Below are 19,386 nucleotides of genomic sequence, written 5' to 3'. Positions count from 1 at the left end.
AAAGGAATCACTGGGTCACATTTAATGTTGCCTTTAATTATTCATGTGCTAGCATTAAAACAGATTTAAATGACCCATGGGTTCAATGCCTGGCAGTGGTGCCTCCGGCTTGGTGGGGCGCTCCAAGGAACACATGTGTGCCTATGGGTGAGAAGATAGTGAGAGGTGATGTCCTTATCGCTGCACTAGTGACCCCTGCTTGTCTGTCTGTCTGTCTGTCTGTCTGTCTGTCTGTCTGTCTGTCTGACACACACACACACACACACACACACACACACACACACACACACATACACACACGCACACACACACACACACACACACACACACACACACACACACACACGTTTCAGCTCAGTTGACACTGTGCCTCTGCATTGCCCTTTTAGAATCTTATACAATACTTTGCATGGGAGGGAAACAATTTCCAAAGTATTAACTTTATAGTGCAGACACTGCACAAAGCAGCGTGCCAAACTTGAGGTACTTTTATTTTACTGGAGTATTTCCGATTTTCAATACTTTTACTTCAACTCTACATTTCGGAGACAAATATTGTGCTTTTTACTCCACTACAATTATTCGAAAACTTTAGTCACTGGTTACTTTGTAGATTTAGATTATTATTAAAAAACATACGTTAACCAGTCCCTAAATACATTGGTATTCGAAAATAGCAGATCTACAAGCTCACAACGCGTCGCAACGCGACACTTTGTGAGCTTTGTGAGCTGCTATTTTCAAAGGATTTGTATATATTTTGAAATGGGACATTCTGCATAATGAGTGCTTTTACTTTTGTACTTTAAGTATGTTTTGATGCCAATAGAGGATATGCGCATGCTTAAAGTGAATGGCACATCGAGTGGCAAATCGAGTGGCAAAGAAACATGCAAAATGAGTTTAACATTGTTTAATGTTGTTTAATGCAATCAGATATGACTTTTCTGTTTGGATGCATGGGCTGTCAAGGCCAGAAAGTCTTTTTTTGACACTCAGTAGGCATTCCTGCATAACTTCCGGGTTTGATGATGATGTCACACGCATATCCTCTATACGTTTGTACTTTTACTCAAGTAAAATTTTAATGCCTGACTTTTACCACATTGTGGTATTGATACTTTTATTTTAAAGAAATGTGAGTACTTCATCTCACCACTGCAAACATTATAGTTGTTTTCCTCATACGGCTACATGATGTGTTTATAAAGTATGGGTTGAGATCCATTAATGGGCCATGCGCCTGTAGCATTGAGAAGTATGCCACAAGACAGCCATTTCAAAGTGATGGGAGAAACATGCTTGCACTTCTAGAGACCTGGTTTAAGAATGTTCTTTTTCGTTTCTTTTTTTCTTCAGTTTTGTGGTTGCATGAAGCAGCAGGAATGTGCCTATAATTATGCTGCTGATATTGATTGCTGCCTTGCTGGTGTCAAAGTTGTAGAAATGTCAGCATGTAATGGATAATGATGGTACACTTAAAGGACGACTTCACCACTTTTCAACATATCTTCATATAATAGGTCCTCACTAATGCTCATGATAAAATGGTACAATTTTTTTCTAATCAGTCTGTGTCTCAGAGGAGGGCTGTAGACAGTTCAGAAACCCGTCTACCAGTGACATCATCGATGGGGAATCCAAGCTAATAGAAACTGCAGGCTTTCTATTCCTGGAAAGTTGCAATGCAATAATAGATCCCATTGTTCTCGCCTTAATACAAATCTGAATAAAAAATGTGTAATCTTTTTTGGGGAAAAAATCCTGCCTAATGATGATGTCACTGGTAGACGGGTTTCTGGACTGTCCACAGCCCTCCTATGAGACACAGACCAAGTAGATTTTTTTTTAATCATTTTATCATGAGCATTAGTGAGGACCTATTATATGAAGATAGGTTGAAAAGTGGTGAAGTCGTCCTTTAACTTAAAGCTTGTATGCAGTTAGAGGACAGAGTTTTGATTGTTTTGTTTCTTTACTTTGTTTTTTAATAGATATGTAATGTTTGAATAAGTAAAACAAAGTTCAATTTCAATGTTGTGTAATTTGTAGAGCACAGCAGGCTACCGCTGTGTGTGTGTGTGTGTGTGTGTGTGTGTGTGTGTGTGTGTGTGTGTGTGTGTGTGTGTGTGTGTGTGTGTGTGTGTGTGTGTGTGTGTGTGTGTGTGTGTGCGCGCGCGTGCGTGCATGATAACCTCCCATCACCAGTCTTTTTCCATCCACCAGTTCGTCCTGATAACAGCCAGCAGTGTTGGACAGTGATGGTGAGTGTTGGACACCACTAGGCCCATTAGCCTAGTGGTGTCTATGGGAAACTCTAGTTAAAGAAACCACCAGACCAGCAGATGAGTGAGTGAGGCTGGGAACGAGGCTACCAGACCAGTGGATATGCCTTACTTTAGTACCCAGTCCCCAAATGGTACCCAAAATGCCCCAACCCCCCCAGTGCGCCCTGCACTTTCACCAGTAAAGCCCGTACTTCTCCGAACATGTACAAAACAAATACATAAGGCGATCTGGAGTCTTTGTGCAATGTATTAGTCCATATTTTTCAATAGTTATGTGTTTTAATCCCGTCTGTGTAAGTGTGTTGGAAGTTCCCTGCGGTAGTGGGGGGACGCACCTGACGAAAGCCGGTATTACACTAGCTCCGACGGAACCTCTCCCTCCGCTGTATAGACCAATTAATTGTTTAATACTAACATTGAGATTGGGTGCGCAGGTGATTGTTTCACGCAATCAATTTCCAACCTGTTGTTTCGGGGTGCGCTAGTTTCAGCACATCCCAACCCCCTCTTGTGTGTTGGCTAGTGAGGCGCGTCCTAGCGAGACCTGATAGAATGGGTTTCATTTAGCGCACACTGGTTGCACGCATACTGGTTCTTATCAGTGTGACGTCGTCTGTTAAGGGGTCGCTCCGAGATGAGGTTCCTCATTTGTCTCTGCCGTTTGTTTTCGACATTGTCGCACATTTTCCACTTTACATGTTTCTTACCCCTTTCTGCACATCGTATCCAAAAAGTAAAATTTGCCTCGGTCTTCATCCGGTTACATGTTTTTAAGACATTGCGCAAGAGTTGCGCCCGTAGAGATAAGATGACTGATTCCCCTACGCGAACAGCGCATTACTCTAATGTCGAAGCAAGGGGGCGGGAGCCTCGCCCCGAACCCCCGCCCTCTTTCTTCTACAATAGAAGAGTTAGGACGTCACATTCTAATACAACCAAAATACCCGATTTTGGCACCAGCCTCAGTGGCGCACCTCGCTAATCACTACACCATTAACCCACTACTACTGGTAGGCTGGGTTCGACTCCCGCTTGGGGTGAAACTTTTTCAGTCATCGGCGGACTTCTTTTTTTCGCCGATAAAGTATATTTTTGGACCATGACGGAGGCGCGCCGACTCAGCAGACCTTGAGGCCGAGGAGTTGCGCCCGAGCGCCTCCAGGCGCGAGTGCCCGCAACGACCGGCCGAAGGTCTGCTAGTCGACTCAGCGCCGTCCGAGTTATGTACCGATAGGGACAGAATCGTAAATATTTTTGGTGGGGACTGCGTTTGACCCACTGACTGCGTTTGCCCCAACTGCCACTCAAAGTGACTACTGGCCAATCACAGTGCGTCTCAACTTCCGGGTACACCCGCACCCCCCGCCCCCTTGCTTCGACATTAGAGTAATAGACCGTTCGCTTCCCCTACTGTTCAAATGTTGAATTGCATCTTCTAATGCAAAATATTATGGAACCGGATGAAGACCGAGGCAAAGTAAATACTTTCTTCAACTCGTTGGATAGATTTTATGGTGCGCTAGAACTTAAAACATCTGAGAGAGTGGCGGAAATGCTTTACTTTTTGGATACGATGTGCAGAAAGGGGTAAGCAACATGTAAGGTGTAAAATGTGCGACCATTTCGAAAACAAACGGCAGAGACAAACGAGGAACCACATCTCGTAGCTATACAGCGGAGGCGGAGGGAGAGGTTCCGTAGGGGCTAGTATTACACGCAATGTAAACAGGAAGTAAACGAGGGGCGAAATGTCGTTCGGAAACAGGCGGGATTAAAACGCATATCTATTGAAAAATATAGACTAATACATTGCACAAAGACGCCGGATCGCTAGTTAACATTTGGGGCAACCGGGTAAGCAATATCGATAAAATATCGAGTATCCTGATCTAAGGCTATTGATTATGATGTATTGCATTATGTACATTATATTATTACGTTGTTTACATGCAGGGACTGGAAGCTGTGAGCTGTAGTGACTTGAAGCAACACTTTTATAAAAGTTTGTTGTTTTAACTTGATCATCACAGAGCAGCCATTGTAACGTTAACGTTAGTTAGCCCCGTTTGGAACCTCACCCTCCACGATGGCGGAGAGAGAAGTTCGATCGGAGCTTAGCAGTACTAGCTCTTGTCCGTAGCGTTAGAGGCATAGGGGCCGAGTGGTCTATTTATTTATTTATTTATTTACGGCGCTCTAGCACCCCGCCGTTTCCCAATGTGTTGCGCGATCGTCGTTGTGTATTGGCTGCATGATTGCCTCCCACGGCAATGACCGTTCTGTTAATAGTGTTTATAGTATTAAGTTGATTAATACGAGGAGTCCATTTGGTTACATTTGTAAATTACTCTAAATTACTCTGGAGCTACACCAAAAAGGACATTTGTGAATGTCATGATGTCACCATCGACTTTTTCCCTCATGCCGGTATGGGGTAATAACGCTATGGACCAGAGCTAGGTGGATCAATTGGACAAAGAGCAGAGGATATCTCAAATCTCAATGCATTTATTCTATGATGTAGCCTAATGGCTGTTGTGTAATGAGCCCACACACAAAGGTAGACTGCGTCAACTTTTAATGAAGAGGTTTACAGACAAGGACTTCTCTCAAATCATTTTCAGACTTCAGGGGAAAAGCTTGTTCTTTAATCTAATATTTCTGTTTTCCATCTCCCAGCCTTGCTGTGCTCACAGAAAGACAATCAGTCTTGTTCACCCCCTCTGTTCGGACCAGAGCAGAACAGGCACCGGAGGGGCCCATTGCCTCTTTGGACCCACAGCTGGTGCTGCTGCAGTGGCAGCTCTGCAATTGGTCCAGATTGAAGCTCAGGCCCAGCTCGTCCTCCAGCAACGTACTGCTCCAGCATCTGAAACTGTTGTCAGCCAGCGTGATAGCGGCAGCGTGATTGTTGTCTCCTTGCTATCTCAGTACACAGTGTGTGCTGAGAAGTGTAGGAGTGGGGTTAAACATTGCAACACAATATATCACCACCACAGCCAGCAACAGGGGCCGCCACAGCCTTCCTCCAATAGGCCTGGTCCTACTCCTCACCAACAGCAGCCAAATCAACAGCAGTAGCAAAATAGTTTCAAGTACCCTCATCCTAGCCATCTGCCTGAAGACCTGGTATCGGCCATGGCTACCAGGGGATCCGGGGACATAGACCACTGTCTCATGGACCTTATGAACCGGCTAAACCCGAACCAAAGGTCACGGCCAAATCTGGACCAAATGTCAGGAACTGCAGGCTCCAGCTCCAACCAACTAGGCCACCAGCAAGGGATGGACTGGTCAAACTACCCACACCCCAGCCAAATGTTTGCCAGTCCTCCCTCCACTGTCACCCAGCAGTCGCAGAGCAGCCCCTCTGCAATTGGTAATCAGGCCTGGATGCAAGCCCCTGTCTATGACCCACCTTCCCCTCAGACTAGGGGCTCCCATGGTGGTGGAAATAGCGATGGTGGCGATGTGAATAAGCAAGGTTTATACACCCAAGAACGTGCAGAGAGTATCTTGGCCACCTTGGGGCTCTCCAATGAGGATCTCGGGTTTCCGAGTCAGTACCCTGAAGATCAGCTAAACCCTGACAATGTATCCTTCATCCTTCGGTTTCTCCAGGTGAATACCGGTAAATCAAAAAGCCAAAACAGTGCAGCTTCCCCTTCATATTCTCAGAGTGCTTCACGCGGCATCCATGATACACTGCCACCTCCTGCCCGCTCCTTGCCAAGTACTGGACGTTTGCGATCCCAAGAAGTGCCCAGGTACCACAGTGTTCCACAGGCAGCAGGGAAAGTCATTGACTACGGTCAGGCCAGTCAAGCCACTGATGACAGCAGTGGTAGAGAGACTTCCAAACGAGATCCGGCATCCTCTGAAGGGAAGGTACATGAAACGGACATGCCTGAAAGGCTGCACATTCGTCTACAACCTTTTGAATCAAACAAGCATGTAGACCTGGATTACTGCAGGTCAAGCGATGAGGTTCACAAGAACACACGACTGTCCCCTGCGAAAGAATTTCCCCCACTGTACACATCTCGTCATCCAGACCGAGAGTACAGTAGATACGGCCCCAGACCAAGCCCTTCATCTGAGACATGGAACGATTATTCGTCATCATCAAGAGTAAGACATCCTGTATTGAAATCACATGGGACCACCAAGAGGGTGAGTGCCAACGTGTCATCTTATGACTATGGGTCTCCTTAAAGGAATAGCTGCACACTTTGAATTTAAGTCTTTTTCTCTTTACAAAGGCAGTTGTCAGATACAGTGGCCCTCATTTATCAACGCAGCGTATAAACCGGCGTATATTTTTCCATATATTCGGCCGTACACCAACGTCGAAGTCACATTTATCAACGCATCCTACACAGCTGATCCGAGCTTACACTTGGTCCCAGCATTGATAAATGTCACGGCTGAAACGAACGTAATTTAAATAACACGCCCTTAAAATATTCTCAAAACGCCCCGATTTTACGACATGAAGACGAACCAGAATACGACCAAAGACATGAAAAGCCAATAAGAAACAGTCGCCCCCCCCCCCCCCCCCCCGCTGGCCTCGCCGCACACGCCTCTCTCTCTCGCTCTCTCTTGCTCTCTCGCTCTCTCTCTCTCTCTCTCTCTCACTCACACACACACACACACACACACGCGCCCGCCCAACTTTGTCTTTCATGTCCGTGTCCGTAGCGTAGCGGTACATGAGACTCGGGCGGAATGCAGTGATTCCGTGCCGCCACATTATTTAATATTGGAGCGTCGGGTTTATATCCTTAACCCAGCCAGGTTGTGTAGCCTACATAACTCCATAACATAGGACAAGCTACTGTAAGTTTGTAGACCTCACTGTCCATGAAAACGTGGCCGGGACTCCCGGCGCAAAAGCGCTCGTATATTTTTGAAAATAGCAGATCTACAAGCTCACAACGCGTCGCGATGCAACGCTGGCTTGTGAGCTTGTAGATCTGCTATTTTCAATACAGACAGATCTACAATCTTATCTGAATGACTGTTAAAGCAGTTTGTTTAAATTACTTTATAAAATGATATATTTTCACAGCCATTATTTATTAGTGTAGATATACACATTTAGGAGTGGATTATGTGTCCAGATGCTTGTCAGACAGTAAGACAATGGTGCTCCGCAGGTCTAGAATGGAATAAACGGGTGCAGCCAACGTCAACAACTGGTCTCGACCAGACGTGAGATCTCAGCGTACCGTAGGATAAAGCCCACGTCAGGATATATTGATAAATGCCGAAAATTGCGGTGATTACGCCGTACGCTCATTATTCGGGCTGCACCACGTTGATAAATGAGGGCCAGTATGTCTTTGTCATCTTTGTCATTCTGCCCAGTGTCGTTCTTATTTGAAACCAATTGGTTTATCGCTGGTTCCAAACTAGCATGCCGAACAGTGGCTACCAGTTCCCAGTGGTTTGAATGTCAGATACATAATCGGATCATTTAACAATATTGTGATAAGTGGCTGGTGAAGGGAAAAACAAGGCCAGAAGTTACAATATCAAGAGGATCTTTTAAAGGCAAAAAGAGAACCACTGACTTAGCTCTTACAGTCGAAAAGAGCCCTAAAAATCTCGTATTTTCCAGTCTACCAAACGTCACGAAAGGAAGAACGTATCCACCCAGAAGAAAATGAAGAAAGTGTCCTCCCAGAGTACCCCATCCTGCACTGCAGCGTGTCTGGTGTACCTGACGGGCATCCCCACAACGGCCACAGAACAAGAAGTGAATACGTGGGTCAGGGACTTTGGGAAGTACAACAACGTGGTTCTGTTGTCTGGCAGCGAGGCAGACCAAGGACAGAAGGTACTCTCCTTAAGTCTGGGCGATATGACTCCAAATTCATAACACCATTAATTCAAAATGTTTGCCTCAATTACGATTTAATAGACGATAATCATTAGTATCTTTATTTTAATGGAAGTAGTGGAATACCAGAATAAACAGACTGTGATTGTCTTCCCTCCTAGGCATCGGTGTGTATGGAGAGAGAAGAGGATGCTCTGGCTCTGGCCCAGTGTAGCAGCCTCTCCATCGGAGACCAGCCCATTACTGCCACTTTAGCCAAGGTTCACATTTATTGTATTAATTTAGTAATATATTAATATTTAGTGATGGTTCCATCAGGGACAAATATTTATTTTGCATGCGTGTTGAAGATTCAAAAATATGAAACAATGGTTACCACATGAAACCTAGCATCCCTAACCTGGGTATGTCATACTAGCTGGATATTAAGTGAAAATAGCAGATCTACAAGCTCACATCATGAGGTGTTTTGAGCTTGTAGATCAGCTATTTTCAGCGAATAGATTGCTGGAGAGGGGACCAATTACAGACCCCTAGGGATCAACAACATATATAGTGTTAAAGTGGTTCAGATACAGTGTGATCCATTTGAAGTCTGAATATTCTACTTACAGTATGTGATTTATTGTCTTGGTATAAATGCATGTTATTTATTTCCTTGTTTCCTTTATTTTAGAAACCAGAAGCAGACGATTCAACAGCAGTCAGTAAAGGGTAAGTTAGATGTGTTCTCCCTTCTTTTACAAGCCTATTGTACATACCCTCTCACTCCCCCATCTCTAACAAAACACATCAAAGATAAAACTACTTTGTGTTCACAGGACATCTTCCCAGGAACTGTCTGCCATAGGTGGTGAGGATTCAGGTAAGATTATGCCAAAGCCCATGGAGAGAATACAACATATACTTCAGTATTTATTCAATATACTGTAGGTCAACCTGAGAGCCTCTTTACCCAGAAGCGTAATGGAAATTAACATAGTTAAACCTCGACACTGTAACCATTCACTGTTCAACTGACACGGTTTCAATGTTCATTTTCTGCTCTCTTTTCTCCTGAGTTCACACAAACACACACACACCGCTGCGCAAGAACATATTTTTTTCAGGTGACTTCGCCCAGGTAGGCGTGGTCTTAAGGTTAATTTTTGTGAAGTTAGGGTTAGGCGAAACACCGCTGCACTGTACATGCCCATGCTGCCCCTGCTTCATCTCACTCACTCACTCACTCACTCACTGACTGTTGCTCATTAAAGATGGCCAGTAACATTGTCTCTGTGAAAGGTTTTGGTTGACTAAACAAGAAATTTAGCAGGACAGCTGTGTGTTTTCTCCTACAGGAAACGGACCTGAACTTGTCAAGAAAACTTCAGAAGAGGAATTTAGTTCAAATTCCACGGTTTTGATCACTGGGCTTCCTGAGAGCGGCTGGACTGAGAGTGATGTCATCAAACTGTGCCAGCCGTTTGGAGCTCCCTCTGACATCATCCTGGCTACGCAGTCAGGAAAGGTGGGTGTGAAGGCGTCACACACACACATTGCAGGGAAGGGTTTTGAAAACTACATTTTCCTATTGGCACTCATCAGCAATGAGTGCTGGACAGACCATTCTGATATTGTGTTCTCACAAGGCTGCATAAGAGATTTTGTGTAACTGATGTTATTATATTCCATAATTATTGTTGAATACGATGATTTGATACCATCAAATCAAATCAAATCATATGAATCGTAACTGTTCAGGACAGGTGGGCGGCAGATTATTTGTGATACTGAAAATTGTATTCACAATTGTTAAGATGATTAAATCTTCAAACAGTCAGCTCTAATCTCAACCACTCTAACCGTCTTTTATGTCCAAATAATATTACATTTTTATTTGCAATATTACATAGTTTTTCACCAATATGGAGCAGCCATACTTTCCTTTGACAGTAAAGGCTGCAGCATACTAGGGCTGTCACGATCATAACATTTCACTTGATGATCAATTGCCATACAAATAAGTTACCAATAATTGTGAATACGGAATGAATTGTTTTTGGCATTGAACACTGGAACATATTACATTTCTGTTTGCCTTTTAAGCTTTTTAAACAAAAATTGCATAGGGCATATATGACCTATAACGTACATCACAAATAAATGACTGACAATGACCTGTACCAATAATGCAAATAAAATGTATTTTGATTATTGGTACCAGTTATCTTCCGGTACAATGTACTCTTCTGACCATGTACTATGGCCAAAACATCCCAGGCATTTAAACATGTTATACTACATTTATTGTGAAATGTTGACCAGGGCTATGATTTCTGCACTTAAAAAGTGAAAATACATTACTTCTGGTGTTTGTCCGTCAGGCGCTGTTGTTGATGCCAGACGTGGAGATGGCTGAGGAGATGGTGAAGAACCACAGCGTCGCCCTGATGAAAATCAATGACTCTGAACTGAAGATGACCAACTTAGAACTGGCCATCAGTCTCAACACACCAGTACGCTTCTACCCCTAATCTGCAATCCTGTCTACACTCTAGTTTATTCGCGTTTGTTGATTTCTTGGTGTAAACATTTATTTTTGTCCTTTTATCTATTTTTTTCAAATATAGTTTGTATTTTATTTATTTTTTATTATTTAGAGCCTATATGCTTTTAGAGTTTCTGTCTTTTTCTTAGTCCTGATTTCCTTCCCATTCAATGTTGACCTATAAATGCCAACCCTGAAAATAATCTAACTGTCCTGCAGGTGGCGCTGTACAATCTTCTGAATCAATCTAAAGACACATTCGTAAGTATTTTGGTCTTTCCCTCTGAGCTGTCCTAGCTTAGTCCATACAATACATACATTACAACAGATTGTTTTGCCAAAAAGAGCAGATCTACAAGCCACCAAATCAATGCATTGTATCGTGACTCTGACAGCTTGTACTATAGATCATTCTTTCTATGAAGCGACTATTTTCCTGAATCTGTGACCAATAACAATCACTTGGTAGATAAGCAAAACATAACAATAATTGCATTAAATCTATGCAAGAACGGCACAATTTAATTAATTTACTTAAAGCACCCATTGACCACTTATAGCGACTATATAATAGTAATCATACTATAAGGCATTACAAGAGTGAGTATAATACATTATTACATTTTTACAATATTTTACAACTGAGAATTATAATTCACTGCGATCCTTGCCAAACAAGTAATCTATTAAATTGATTAGTTCGAGTTTAGTATTAGTTTAACTGTGGCCCCCTACTACAAGCTCACAACACACAATCTGCTATTTTAAGCGAATGCTCACCTACACCTTTTATGATATGGCCAGAACAGGGACGCATGTGGTTAATTGATGATGGAATGTTTTGCAGGAGGTACCCTGGAATCGTCTGTTGGTGATCAGAAATCTTCCTGACACGCCCACCGCATCCTCAGAGGTCCAGAGTTTGGTCGAACGAATCGAAAAGGTCCACAACATCCTGGTTCTCAATCACAACATGGTGAGAAACACATTACAGTTGCATGTGTTAGAGCAGGGCTGCCCAAGCCATTCGCCATGCCTCACAAAAATCATAATTATTTTTTATTTGATTAGTCTATGTGCCCCTAGGCTTGAGTACCAAAACTCCTATAGGTCAGGAAACCACAACTACAAAACAAATGTCCCTTTGTCCACCAGGCCTGTAATGCTGTGTTCATACCGGCAGATACAAAAGATACAAAGCTACACAGCATTCTTTCACCGGAAGTACCTGATCTGATTTATTTTTATTTTTATAATCATATGAATCAATTAGACTGATTAACCACATGAGACCTATTTTACACTTTGTTTTTTAGCACTGTCACACAATTTATTTTTTTTAATAGCCGAACTCACATTCACTGTTAATATCATTTTATTATAATTTTAACTCTTTAGTACTAGTAGTAACTGAGCACCCTTGGTATTCATTGACCAAAAAAGTCCCTCCCTCGTTCCAGATCCTCTGTGAGATGTTGACAGCTGGCGCGGTCGTGAGAGTCAGGAATCACTACCACAGGTTTCCGTGTATCGTCCAGAGCAATCCCCTGTACTTCACCGCATGGCGAGACCCCATAGACCAAAACCTGGTGTGGGGACCTCACTGGCTGCCTCCCTGGCTGACTGCCTCCCTTTATTCATTCAAGGTAACCCCAGTTTGGTATGCATTAAGCCATGGACCCCCATCACACATGTACGAGTACACTTTCAGAGTTACAGTCCTGCACTGGTCCATTTGGTTCCTAACTATCAATCATTTAGCCTGGGGAGCCCCTGGAACCTCCTCAAGGACCCCCGGGGGACCCCACTTTAAAGGCCAATTAACTTGAATCGGCAGCAGTTGGTTGATTGCCAATGGTCACCACTGGTTGCTGCTGTGAACCCACATTTAAGAGTTGTTTTAATGTTATTTAGAAAGTATCACAGACACATGATTTTATTATTTAGATGACAGCCAGCCAGTTGGTTAAACAAGTCTTTTCATATACTAGATACTTGCTAACGATAAGATGCACTATTGTATCCTGTAAAAGTGTTTCAAACTGATTTAAACCGGGAAAGCATCTGTGTCATTTTAGATTTTAGCATTTGCTATTCAAAAATCTTGAAAGTGCGAGAACTATCTAGAAGGCATTTGTAGAATCGGCCTCAGGTCTTAAACTGTGACACAGAAATCAACTGCAGGTGTTTGCCTCCTTTTAGTTAAACTTCCTGTCATGCAGGTCAGCTGCTCTCGTGGATTTGGTTTCATTTGAACTGTTTTCCAGCTTGACATGTCCTTGATTTCTGTTCCTATAGGAGTCACCTGACGATGACAAAGACAACCACACAGTGCCCACTGTTGACAAGGAGGACTCCATTCTTCAAGAGAATGAAAAGTGTGACTATCTTGAGAAACTTTATTATGCTGGCACGGTCATAGGCTTCCACTGTAAACTCTGTGACAGCAGGATTGAAACTACAGATGCTCTATCTATAGACCCTATACATATAGACGCCCACCTGAAGGGAAACGGGCACAAATTGCTGTCAAGACAGAATGAAAAATATGTTGAAGAGGATAATAAGAACATTAACCTCAGGCGCTTCTACTGTCATCTCTGTAAGTGCTACATGGATGACCTTAAGTGTAAATTCCTACACCTGAAGGGAAGAAAGCACATCGCTTCAATGATGAAGAATCAGCTGGACTACAAGCGTGCCAGGAAAGTGAAGAAGGGCAAGCTGAGAGATGAGACTGGTGAGAACACCAGCAGCAAGGATGACGCTGCTGGGAAAGCAGCTTCAAAAGAACGAAAGAGTGAAGACCAGCAGGATATTAAGGTTGGAGAGGAGCTTTCCAACGCTGCTCCCACACAAGTGTGCCATCCAGAAACGGACGTGAAGACTGATAAGATAAAAGTCTCCCTCTTCAACCAACCTGAAGAGAGTAAACACATGAACACGTCACTAGAGGGATTGGACAAGGAGACATCATCTAGCTCTGCTCCTGCTCCTGTTGATGGAGGGGTTTCTTCCAGCAAGCATGCTGAACATCCAAAGGTATTTGATATAGTTGTTGTGTTTTGCTGACAAGTAACTGGATGTTGTTGTTTTTTTCCTCAGTTGAGATTGGATTGTGTAAAAAATGTTCTGCTTCTCACCGCTCAGGGCGAGCATTCCCTCGGCTTGCAAATTACTCAGGCAGTTCTCACTGGGCTCAAACCTGCTTCTGGCGGCGTGTTGGCCTTGTAAAACCTTTGGATTAAGTGATTTCAAAAAGTGTCTATTTAAAATGGTGAGGCCGGTGCATTCTTTAGAATTCATATTGACCTCATTTAGCCAGTAAATGTGACCCTGGAGGGGGTCACGTTAACTGGCTATTACATTTTGCATCCCTCAACGGATGATGCCTTTGGATAAGAGTAGGGCTGTACCCAAATCAGAATTGAATTGGTTCAATCAGGCAAACACTTTACCACTGTGCCACCTGAGCGCCCATATTAACATGTTTGGACCATTTTAAAATCTCCATTAAGACAACTGCATATGCCGGCAGACAGCTTATTTCATTGACAACAGATTGTGTGTAGTAACAGTTCTATATCCATTTCCATGGATCCCACAGTGATGTTACACAAGATGAGAGATGTGACTGACTTCTCTAGGTCACCAAGTTCAGCCTTGAGTCCAATTTATACTTAGTCATAGGCAGTGGTGGTCAGTAACTAAGTACATTTACTTGTGGACTTGTGTACTGTTCTTAAGTACATTTTGGGAGCATTTTTTATTTATTTTTTAGCTGATGACTTTACATTCAAATAGAAATATTGTACTTTTTACATTTTTTATCCCACGATTTTGTAACCCCATTTTTTACACCCATTGCCAATTGTAGATGTAATCCTGGGAACTACCTTCCCTCTGCCAACCTAGGGAGGCCAGGGCCGAGCTCATGCCTCCTTCAATGCATGAGAGTCAACTGACCACCTTGTCACCTGACAGGGGAGAGTTTCCCTGGTTGGACGTAGCGCGTGGAAGGAACACGTTATTCCAACCAGTTCCTTTCCCCGCCATCAGGCGCCCCGGCTGGCCAGGGGGAGGCAGTATAGTGACCGAGATCTACAAGCTCATTGTGGGCTCCTTTATTAGAGTTAATTAGCTTTATTCCCTGTTCTGATTGGTCGATATTTGCCCCTAACGTTGACAGATGCGAGGGCCCGATCATCTCTGCTTGCAGCTTTAATTGAATTTGAAACGCTGTAGTATGATCAAGTAAGGCATTCATTTACGAAAAAAACACAACAAGTTGGAATATTGAGAGGTTTCTGCGGTGATTATATACCAATAACTAAAATGACACAGAGGCGTTCCCAGCTTGAAAGGTATAAGAAACGTATAGGTGTAACAGGTCTAAATGGGATAAGTTGGGCTGCAATGCACTGTATAATGTATGTTGTGTTGAGTGAATGGGGTGTACTTGCTAATGATTCTATCCAGTACAAGTGTTTCAAACTGATTTTCACTTTGCCACATAAATCAACTGCTGGTGTTAACTCATCTTAGTTAACACTTCCTGTCATACAGGTCAGCTGGATTTGGTTTAATTTGAACTGTTGCCCAGCTTGACATGTCCTTGTTTTCTGTTCCTAGGAGTCACCTGCCGATGACAAAGACAGCCACACAGTGCCCACTGCTGACAAGGAGGACTCCACTCAAGAGAATGAAACATCTGTCCCAGGAGAGAAGAAAAAAGCTGTTAAGATGGACAACAGAAATGCAGAGGGTCATGCAAAGATCAGCGGCGAAGATGAATATGTTGAGGAGATTTATCATAACGGCAGGGACCGTCTTCACTGTAAACTCTGCACTGGTATTTTTAATAAGGGGAGCCTGGAAAAAGAGCAGCACCTGAAGGGAAGAAGACACACCATTAGTTTACAACTGTTGGGACAGAAGAGTGAGAAGGATGAATATTTTGAGGAAGTCCGTGATCCTAAAGGAAAGCTTGTTCGTCTGCACTGTAAACTCTGTAAGTGCAACATACAGCTTAATAATAAAGAAAGTCACCTGACGACAAAGCTACACAAAAGAATATTAGAACTCAAGCGTGACTTTGATGCCAAGAAGCTGAAGGAGGGCGAGCTGAGAGACGATACTGATGAGAAGACCAGCAGCAAGGATGAAGACCGGCAGAATATTAACCGGCAGAATATTAAGGTTGGAGAGGAGCCCCCAAAAGAGAGAGAGAGTGTCAGTCTACAAGCTATTTTCACAATATTTTATCTGTGGAACCAAGTCAAGCTAAAATGTAATGCCCACAATTCCAAGTGCTTGCCAGGTATGGGGGTCCCCAGTTCAAATATGATTATTTAAGGGGTCGTGGCCTGAAAAGTTTGAGAACCCTTGATTTAGATTAGTGGTCAAACAGTGCAGACAGGCAATGACCCCCCCAAATAATTATATTGGAACTGGGGACCCCCTATCCTGACAAGCACTTGGAATTGTAGGAGTTGAGGTATTACATTTAGTTTGATGCAGTCTCACAGATAAATATTGTAAATATAGCAGATCTACAATTGTTGTATCTTTCTTATAATATTTGACAATTTGGCCAATGTTTGACCAATTTTTATAGTATAGTTAGTTATAGTATTACTTTTGATGCAGTAATGGTCTTTTTTATTTTATTTCTCTTTTCGGTATTAAAAAGGTCTTAAAAGTAATTGTCACATTACTGTCACTCAGGGGCCCCCTTGAGAACCACTGATTTAGATGACAGCTGACAGTTGGTCTCATTTTAACTGTCCAGCTTGACGTGTCCTTGTTTTCTGTTCCTAGGAGTCACCAGCCCATGACAAAGACAGCCACACAGTGCCCACTGCTGACAAGGAGGTCTCCACTCCTCAACAGAATGACTATCTTGTGGACATTTGTTACGATGGCACTGCCATAGACTTCTTCTGTACACTCTGTGAAAGCCCATTGAACAGTAGAGACGCTATATATGTAGACACCCACCTCAACGGAGAAATACACAACAAGCTGCTAAGCCTGAACCTGTACCTTGGCGAGAAGAGAGAAGACCAAAAGATTGAGATCTTCAGCCAGGATGAATGTATTGTAGAGGTTAATTTGATAATGACACTACACAAACCATTCTTCTGTTATCTCTGTAAGAGCTATATCAATCACCTTAGAGATAAATACATACACCTGAAGGGAAAAAAACACATTGCTTCACTGTGGAAGAAGCTGAAGGAGAGCAAGCTGAAAGACGATACAGATGAGAAGATAAGCAGCAAGGATGAAGCTGCTGGGAAACAACTGAGGAAAGACCAGCAGGATATTAAGGTTGGAGAGGAGCTTTCCAAAGCTGCTCACACACAAGTCTGCAACCCGGAAGCGGACGTGAAGACTGATAACGCTATTAGTTTACAACTGCTAGTAGAGAATAGTAAGCTGGATGAATATGTTGAGGAGGTTCATAATCGTGATGGCCGGGTAGTTCTTCTCAGCTGTAAACTCTGTAAATGTAGCATAAAGGCTAATGCTAAAGACGAGCACCTGAAGTCAGAGACACACGCAAGAAGATTAGAACTCAAGTGTTATTTAGATGTCAAGAAGCCCACGGGTGGCCAGCTGAGAGACAATACTGAGGAGAAGATCAATAGCAACGCTGCTCTCACACAAGTCTGCGAACATGAAGACTGACAAAATTAAAGTGTCCCCCAGAGAAATTGGACTAGATTAACTCTGGTCCAAAGGAGACCAGGTCATCTAGCTCTGCTGCTGGTGATGGAGTGGTTTCAAATCTGATGATCTTGAACTTCCCAAGGTATCTGATATAGTTGTAATGTTTTGTTGACTAGTGACTGGATGTTTTGAGTGAGTGGATGTTTTTTCGTCAGTAGAGATTGGGTAATTTCCCATTACATTTATTTTCTGAGTCATAGAGTAAATAATGTTCTGATGTGATTCGATCCTAAGCCAGCACTGGGTTCATGTGACTAAGTGTGTATGTACTTGACTACAACACTAACCTTGAGAATTGCTGATAAGCTGATTATTTTCCATGCAAGCTCCACAAATTGCTGTAAAAAATGTATATAGAGAGGAAAAAAGGAAAATATGAAATAATAAAATGTTGTGTGTACTTTTATTAATTAATGAATAAAGGCAGAGTTCCTCAGTGCAAGTAGCAGCAGATTATGAAATATGTATGAAGTTGGGTGGTAAACATTTTGTTACATTGTCACCTTTCCTTCTTTCATTCTTTGGATCGTCATGGGAGAAAAATATTTTAAAGATTTAAATAAACTTTATAAAGAGAATAAATTAGTTAAAGTTTGTTTCCTTATGTTTTTTCAAATACTTCTGGCCTCTGGTGCAGTAGTAATTTATAAGCTTTATGCGATTATTTACCTTGTTTATTGACTAGAGTTCGTGTTTACTCGCTCTGGATAAGAGCATACAATCCCCTTTATTTATAGAGCACATTTAAAACAACAGTGTTGAACTAAAAGAAGTGCTGTACACACACCATTTCACGTACAGAAATGGTGTGTGTGTGCGTGCACATGTACGTATATATCACATACCTAGCCGTTGCCCTGTGTGATGGAAGGTAGAAATGCATGTGAAGACACTTGACATGCATATTGAAGTACTCTTGAAATATTGGCAGGAACACTTGTTCAATTCCATTTTGTTTACACCTGCACATCATGGTACACTAGATCCTTAAAAAGAATCTACAGACCTCTCAAATTAGTTAGTTTGATCCTTGAACTCCACCAAAGATTTTAGTGTCTGAGGGTGGAGGGAGTATCGGATATTAAACCGTGTGGACTGTGGACCACAGGATTAAACAAGGTGGTACCCAAACATCTAGTCAGTTACTTTCCCAAGGACAGTGTGATGTACACAGTTATTCCTCCAGAGGGAGCTCCACATACGTTTGTATATAAATTAAAAAGCTGCATTGGAAAGGACTCGTTTTTATACTCCGCAGCAGTTTCTATGTGGAATGGGTTAACTGCTATTCTTAAGTTGATTAGCTCTATTTTTAACTTCCATGGTGCCCACTCTGCTCTAGAGCCCACTCTTCTCCCCCCAAAGTGCCCACTCTTCCGGGTGCCCACATTTCCATAGTGCCCAGTTTTCTAGGTGGCGGTGCCCACTCTGTTTTGGTGCCCAGATTTCCCTATTGCCCAGTCTTCCTGGTTACCACATTTCTCTAGTGCCCACTCTTCTGGGTGCCCAGTTTTCCATAGTGCCCAGAATGTTTTGGTGCCCACCTTTCCTGTTACCCTTCTGAGTCCTCCATAAAGAGCTGACTGAATAGCTGCTGGACCTAACCATCAGTTGAGTTGTAGCAGGTTCCTTTTACAGTACCCATGATGTTCTTTATTGTTTTTTTTACTAGTCTAACACAGGGGTCTTCAACGTTTTCAGCCCAAGGACCCCCTAGTTGAGAGACAGATGAAGCAGCGACCCCCTCTATATTGTAATAAAAAATGGTTTACTTGGTCTGCTCTTTTTTTCCCTCTACACCTATACCTCTTTGCCAAAAATAGCAGATCTACAAGCAGATTTTTTTACTAGTCTAACACAGGGGTCTTCAACGTTTTCAGCCCAAGGACCCCCTAGTTGAGAGACAGATGAAGCAGGGACCCCCTCTATATTGTATTTAAAAAATGGTTTACTTGGTCTGCTCTTTTTTCCCTCTACACCTATAC

The 19,386-nt window shown here is 42.8% G+C and overlaps 1 protein-coding gene across 1 annotated transcript; it reads left to right on the top strand.

The window, feature by feature from the left end:
* Nucleotides 1–4,025: 4,025 nt before the first annotated feature.
* On the top strand, nucleotides 4,026–16,405 carry LOC311064819 (uncharacterized protein; the record flags this gene model as incomplete). Its single annotated transcript, XM_084084771.1, has 14 exons — nucleotides 4,026–4,142; nucleotides 4,968–6,461; nucleotides 7,915–8,133; nucleotides 8,298–8,396; nucleotides 8,813–8,850; nucleotides 8,958–9,001; nucleotides 9,477–9,646; nucleotides 10,503–10,634; nucleotides 10,886–10,927; nucleotides 11,514–11,642; nucleotides 12,127–12,312; nucleotides 12,965–13,708; nucleotides 15,299–15,865; nucleotides 16,394–16,405. The coding sequence occupies exons 2-14, from the start codon at nucleotides 5,427–5,429 to the stop codon at nucleotides 16,403–16,405; spliced, it is 3,417 nt and encodes a 1,138-aa protein (XP_083940897.1). The 5' UTR covers nucleotides 4,026–4,142; nucleotides 4,968–5,426.
* Nucleotides 16,406–19,386: the final 2,981 nt, after the last annotated feature.

This window comes from Gymnoscopelus microlampas (assembly GCF_963454915.1).
Source record: "Gymnoscopelus microlampas genome assembly, chromosome: 2".
NCBI classification, from domain to species: domain Eukaryota; kingdom Metazoa; phylum Chordata; class Actinopteri; order Myctophiformes; family Myctophidae; genus Gymnoscopelus; species Gymnoscopelus microlampas.
This window is presented reverse-complemented; position numbering and strand designations above follow the sequence as displayed.